Genomic DNA, 6,721 nt, shown 5'->3' with positions numbered 1-6,721 from the left:
AAGGTGATATACATGAAGTCAAGCACAATGATCATAATTAATATTTAGCCTACAGTAAAATCCTTTGTAGTCAATGACTGCCTGAAGTCTGACACTTTGTATCTTCCCTGGTGATGCTCTTCCAGGCCTTCACTGCAGCCACCCTCAGCTCTCATCAATAAAATAATTCCACTATGCCTGAGATCTAAGTGGGTGGAGTTGGGTTAAGAGCTATTCCCGTTTTCCTCCACACTTTGCTCTTTCTATCATTTTGATAGAAGTAGATTTTTGTTTCATCAGTCCATAGAACTTAGAAAGTTTCTCTTTGTGTGTTTTTGTGAACTGTAACCCGACTTTTGTATTTTTGGGTCTTACCAGGCGTTCTTACTCGCTGACAAGGAAACGTGTGCGCCTACATCCTGGACAGCAGTCTTGACTTGTGCAGTCATAGAGGGTTTTTTTTCTTCACCATGCAAATGCTTTTCTGCTTATCCACAAGATAAGCTCCTCGTTCTACCAGCTTGTTTGACATTTTCTAGTGTTCCTGTGAACACCTGCTTTTTCAGAAAGTACCCAACTGTTGATTTTAGCAAACCAAACAACTCTGATATCTCTCTGATCGATTTTTTAAACCTGATCCTGACTCTTATTCAACTCGGAGCCACATCTGAGCTTTTCTCTGCATGAACTAATGCTGAAGCACAACACAGCTGCCCAAGATTGCAATTTGGACACTATGTATTACAAGGAATATATCTCCCACACAGTTCTTTCAATATTGACTTACTCAAATTAAAGCTGAGACTTGGCACTTTATTGTAGTGGGGCCTATTCATCATTTTATTTCATATTGAATGTGCTGAAGCACAGAGCCTGAACAAAAGATATTTAACTGTCCAAATTATTCTGGTCTTGACTGTGTGTAATTGTTTTGTTTTGTTGAGACTTCATGATCCCCTCTCCTTTTAATTCAGTTAATGTAAAACAAATGTTAAATGTTCCTTTGCTCCTTAAGTCAGAACACAGGTGAAACTATAACTTATCTGTACCTTTAGTCAAGCTTTTTGGTATGGCCTTGATAACTTATAACTAAAAAAAATGTATCATCAATCTGATTTCTTTATTAACAAAATTCCATATAGTGTCCATTTTATCAGCCAGATTGTGGTCATAAATCAGAGCTGCAACGATGAGTGTTTAGTTGATTGACAGAAAAATAATTGGCAACTATTTTCATCAATGATTAATAGTTGTGTTATTATGCCAATATGCACTGATTTCACCTTCTCAAATATGAATGTTTTCCGGTATCAGTAGTCCTCTATGATAGTAAACTTAATATGTTTTGGTTTTCGACTGTTGCAAATGTCACATTATTAATAACAAATAATTATAAGTTGCTACCCAAAAGCATATTGATATATGAAATCTAATTTGAAAGAAAAATGGGATTAATCCACAGATATACCACAATGGCTTTTATCAAAAGCGTGTGAAGGATGCAGCTGAAATAAAACAAGTTTAACTCATTTACGTTGAAAAACATCCTTTTAATAGGTCCGTGCCACACACTAGTGAAAAATAAAGCTCCTACAAAAGAATGATACTTTTATTCCACAATATCTTAAATAAAGTAACTTCAAGTACTCTTGACTTGGGTACAAAAAAATCTAGCTGCCTCCATCAGGCCACAACACACAGCAAGGTTCAACACAGTGGTTACAAATGGCCTTAGGTCCTCTGTATTGTGGCAGATTACGAGGAAATGCATCATGGAAGCATAACTGAATGCTTGTTGTTCCTTTTTTTTTCTTCTGCTATGGTGAGGAATGATTTCTGTGTCACTGTCCAACTTTGGAGGCCTTGTTGGATTGAAATCATATAAAAAAATAATGTTGTCATAAGAATGAAAACTAAAAACAATAACATCCCCTACATGCCCCTGTTGGAAGGGTAGGCACTACCAAGATTAAGGATACCACAGTGTTTGCAGAGGATATGTATATACTGTACAAACAATATTTATGATAATGTTTTCATCACGTTCACTAAAATAGAATGCTACAATCATTCTAAGGCATAAACAATATCTTAATATTCTTAAACAATTTTTACACATCGTTCCAAACAAGACATAATATTGACATTAATAAACAGTATATACACATGAATCACCATTGTCTAACTGTTCCTCTGCTGTTCCTGTAAATAAATGCAGTTTTACAGTTTGAACAAATGAATACAGTCCTCTGATGCTCCAAAGCACTGAACAGTGTAAACAGTTTTTTTTTTTCTTGGCTTTGTTTGATATTTGGGAGAAAAATTACAACACAAAGACACATTCCTTTTTTAATTCAAAGCAGTTCAGATGATTCTTCCTTTTCATAGAAAATGAAGTGGACCTTGATTCATAAATAATTATTACAAAATTAAATACATTCACTATAATACGATTAAATAACAAAAGACTATTTACAAGTAGTGGAAAGTATTCTAGCGCAGACACATCAGTGACAGTTGAGGATTCATTCAGTGCAGTGTTCTGAGACAGGGAATGGTATTGCACTACGACACCCCATTTCTCTGGGACTCTTTGGGGCTTTTATCCCTGTTGTTATAAATCCAGCGCACCTCATGTAATAACTTTTTTTTTTTTTTTTTTTTTCAAGGTGACATCTCTCTTAAGCACACCATGGTTTCCTTATTAAGGATTTGACTTCTTCTTCCATCCTGCAAAGCCATTTTCTCCATCAGGAAATAAAAATGAAAGTAAAACCTGGTGCTCCGATATGAAAAGTTGAATGGTTTTATGGGGAGAAACTGAACAGACTTTTAGTTTGTTTGTTTCAGAAGCTCAGTCCAGCGCTTCTCGAAGAACTTCCTCATGTTATGGCCAGCTCGACCAATGTCTGAATTGTCTTCATTGAATTTTTCGCAGTTATCAAAGACCAAGTTGACATCAATGATGAAAGTCTCCAGGTTCTGATACCTTAAATAAAACAAAAAAACTTTAGGTGAGAAAGTGCAACTTACATGAAGCTGATATATCACACGCACTGTGGTGTAACTAAAACTTATTTGCTGAAAAACACTGTCAGCCTGACTTTAAATTCTGTGCAAAGGCCCTGAAGGATTTCAGTAGAAAAGAAAAGAAAACAAACAGAGGCGATGGGAACTCACTGGCTGCTCACAAGCTTCTCACGTATGGTGGAGAAGTCCATCGGTTTCTTGATGACCTTCTTGTAGCCAGGGACCGATTTCAGGTTGACGGGTGTGAGGAAAGGCCATGCATCCTGATGCCGCTCCAGCTCAGCAAGGAGTACCCTGTTGAACACACAAACACACATGGAAGCACACACGCACACAGGGTTAGACACGGAAGACGCCTTGAATATCACACAGAGAAGCTGTGTCCACAAAAGAATTTTATTTACTGAAAAAGTGAAAACACATCAGCTCCCCGTAACTGATACAATCCTACAGACAATGGCAGCTACTGTAAAACAGTTTAGAAGAAGGTGATTAATAAATGAAGAATTCAACATAAAGACAAGTATGAGCAAGCTGGGAGCACATACCTGCATAATCCCAGGTCCCTGTTGTTGTCTCTGGCTGTTTTGGCTCGCTTCACACACACAGGGCTCTCCTGATTGGCTGCTGGCAGAGCAGCTGAGGTCTCTTCTGTTTTCCTCTTCCTGCTGGTGTCTTTTGCTCCTTTCTTGGGTGTGCTGCTGGCGCTGGCCGAGTCGTCCTCCGATACTTCCCCGTTACCTGTCTGCTTCCCGTTCTTCTTCGCCTCTCCACCTTTCTTACCGCCTCCTCCGCTGGATGCTACTGGTTTGCTTTGAGGCTTTTTGCTTTTGGGGGATGGACCACTTGCCTGCACAGAATAAAGAATGCATTATCTGAGGTCTGGTGCAATTAAAACTAATACTATAGTGTCCTCTTAGACCGACTTATCATAATAATATTGGCCTTTTCGAAAATATCACATCAATTTGTCATATCTTACACCACTAATATTATTTAGTTCTTCCCGACTCGCATCTACATAAAAACATTCTGTAAAGCTTGCAATAAAATCAGTTGTTTTCCAGCTTCTCAGAGTATGAATATGAATGGAAAGTTTTATTGTCACTTAATAGGATAAATGCCAAATCCATGCTGCAGACAATAAAAGGTGAGAAGAAATACAATAAAACTTTAGGGGAAATATAAAATCCCTGAAGTTGATGAGAATTCTTTGAGCAAGCAATGTCCTGGTGACCTAGTGGTTAAGATGCATAACATATACTGTACATAAAACATCTCTCTCTCTCTCTGTCTGTCTCTCCCTTCTTATTTCTTCTCATCTCTTTACAGTCCACCTATAAATAATCGCCTAAAAAGCCCAAAAATGTATTAAAAGAAAGAATATTGAGCATTCAAAATGTCTGGATTTTGAGTCTGAACACTGCGCACAGACGGCAATGCATTATAAAAGGCTCTGATACCTTGGATATGCAGGCCGGGCAGTACCAGTCTCCCTCTGGGATACTGGTGATCTTGGGTTTGTGACAGTAAGTGTGGCAGCCTTTGTCACAACCATCGCACAGCAGGAGGAGGTCCTCATTATCCCCCTTCTTGCACATCTGACAGTACTACAAAACAAAGGCATTCATTAAAAACAAGCGCACACTTCCGGAATAAAGTTGTGGTTCATTTTTATCTGTTGCTCACCACTTTCATGATGGACCTCTCCCAGGCAATAGACTTCTGCAGTTGCTGGATGCACATGGCCAACTGGGCAGCGCTGCGTACTTCAGTCAGGGCCTTCCTCCACACCTTCATGCCGTGGGCCACCTCCTCCTCACCGCTGGAAAAAAGATAACGAGGAATAATGGGAAGGTGATGAGAAACAAAAACGCACACATACGCGTGAATATGTGGGCGAATTTACGCACACACAAAGCAGTAAACTGTATCAGCTGAACCAGCCGCCAACGAGACAGCAGACCATAAAGAGCTCCAGCTGTGCAGAGACAGGCATGAGGATTTTGGGGGGTGTAGGGCGCTGGGGAGAGGTACACACTGATTTTGTCATGTTAAGGGGACGTTCATGCAGAAAGAGTGAAGGAGCAGAACCTGCGTAAGTATTCTGTATAGTGGGAGAGCCATGAGTGCGACCATAACCAAAGTTACTGATGCACAACACCATGCAGATGACTGCAGAAAAAAAAAAATGCCAGTAAACAATGCCTGTACAGGAAATGAAATTAAGGGGAGCGCAGCCCCCCCTCCCATCTACCCTAAAAACTGCACAAGACCAAAGAAACAAAAAAAAAAAAAATGCCACAAGCCACCACAAAAACCTGCTGTGAAAGCAGCATAGGCCCTCACTTTTTGAGTAATATGGGAAACAAAAAGCACACACAGAGAGAGGAAAGGGTCTTAGTGGGAGAGTGGGGAGCTTTGGTTGGAGAAATGACCTACCCTTCCCTGTCAGCACTAGTGGATGGGGCGGGGGCAGGGACAGTGACCGTACCCACATTATCCAGCCTGATCTGAATGGTGGTACCTAAGGGGCTCCTCAGGTACCTTCTCTCGATGTTGCGCTCCAGATCAGCCAGACGTGTCACTGCTATGTCCAGCGGGTTGTCCAGGTGACGCATCACCCCGCCCTTCTCCCCCCGCTCCTCAGGATGCTCCTTGGAGTCCTTGTCTCCTGCATTTGCTGACGCCGCCGTCGATTTTGTGGGGGGCTTGTGCTCGTAATACACCAGGTCCTCCCTCTCAGATTGAGGGTCCGGATACGTCCAGCCCTGGGAGAGGAAATCAGCTGTTCAGGCTTTTGGCCTCTCATCACAACCTTACACCCTTACACCCTTCCATTCTTAAACATAATTTTTTTACGCCACAAAATATGTATTTGTGCTCTTGTGTTAGCATTTTACCTTGACCTGCAGGCTGGCTGCGGTGACCTTCCTCTCCAGCTCCTCCACCTGCTGCAGCACGGCAATGTCCATCTCCATCGCCTGCTCCTCAACACACCAGCCTCGCACCGACTCCACACTGACCTGGCTCTCCTCCAGCTCACACAGCTCGATCATGGCCACTAGATGGAGGGCATGACAGGTTTAAGTCGGCCATGAACACACAGACTCATCCAGGCAGGTAAACACATGAGCAATGTAGCAATCATGTGATTCAGTCATAAATGATGCAGTGTTGCCAGTGTATTCAGGGATCAACACATAAATTTGAATGACAGCACACCACATCAGTATGTATTACCGCAAAATAATCTACTTTCTAAATGCTCTCAATCTTGTTAATGAATCCAAGCTACAGTATATGCAGTGATTATGTGCTGAGAGGAAGTGCTGAGACACTTACCGTCTTTGTGTTTGGTGCAGACCTGGGGGATGATCTCCATGTATTTCTGCATCTGCCTCTGGAGGCCCTTCTCTCTGATGCCTCGGCTGTGGAGAGCATTGACTAAAGCTCTCAGCTCCTCGATGTCAGAAACCCGCCACCACCCTGTCAGCATCTCTGAAACAATGAGCACAAACAGGCATGTAAGCTCGGAGACACTGAACATACATCACTGTAAAAAGGTGCTTCATTCAGCTATGTTATACCCAAATGAAATTGCGTACAGCAGAGCAGAACGCTCCCTAATCCAATTATCTTGGATTATTCAGGCAAGTGAAATCTTTTCAGGCAGGTGAATTATTTTCAACTAAAAAATGAAGGTTGATCA

The 6,721-nt window shown here is 41.4% G+C and overlaps 1 protein-coding gene across 4 annotated transcripts in view; it reads right to left on the bottom strand.

The window, feature by feature from the left end:
* Positions 1-2,314: 2,314 nt before the first annotated feature.
* LOC111238633 (bromodomain adjacent to zinc finger domain protein 2B-like) overlaps positions 2,315-6,721 on the bottom strand; it is a 66,366-nt gene continuing 61,959 nt past the window's right edge. For 2 of the 4 annotated variants that reach the window (XM_022768233.1, XM_022768234.1), the window contains 8 exons: positions 6,355-6,510; positions 5,913-6,073; positions 5,557-5,780; positions 4,699-4,834; positions 4,473-4,619; positions 3,558-3,859; positions 3,160-3,303; positions 2,315-2,968 (listed from right to left, as the gene is read on the bottom strand). In XM_022768233.1, coding sequence (XP_022623954.1) covers positions 2,812-2,968; positions 3,160-3,303; positions 3,558-3,859; positions 4,473-4,619; positions 4,699-4,834; positions 5,557-5,780; positions 5,913-6,073; positions 6,355-6,510 — 1,427 coding nt within the window. In that variant the 3' untranslated portion in view covers positions 2,315-2,811. Of the gene's footprint in view, positions 2,969-3,159; positions 3,304-3,557; positions 3,860-4,472; positions 4,620-4,698; positions 4,835-5,451; positions 5,781-5,912; positions 6,074-6,354; positions 6,511-6,721 lie in introns of all 4 variants that reach the window. The other 2 variants (XM_022768231.1, XM_022768232.1) reach the window with 2 other exon arrangements.

Source organism: Seriola dumerili, unplaced genomic scaffold, assembly GCF_002260705.1.
Source record: "Seriola dumerili isolate Sdu_G_001 unplaced genomic scaffold, Sdu_1.0 BDQW01001449.1, whole genome shotgun sequence".
Taxonomy (NCBI): Eukaryota; Metazoa; Chordata; class Actinopteri; order Carangiformes; family Carangidae; genus Seriola; species Seriola dumerili.
This window is presented reverse-complemented; position numbering and strand designations above follow the sequence as displayed.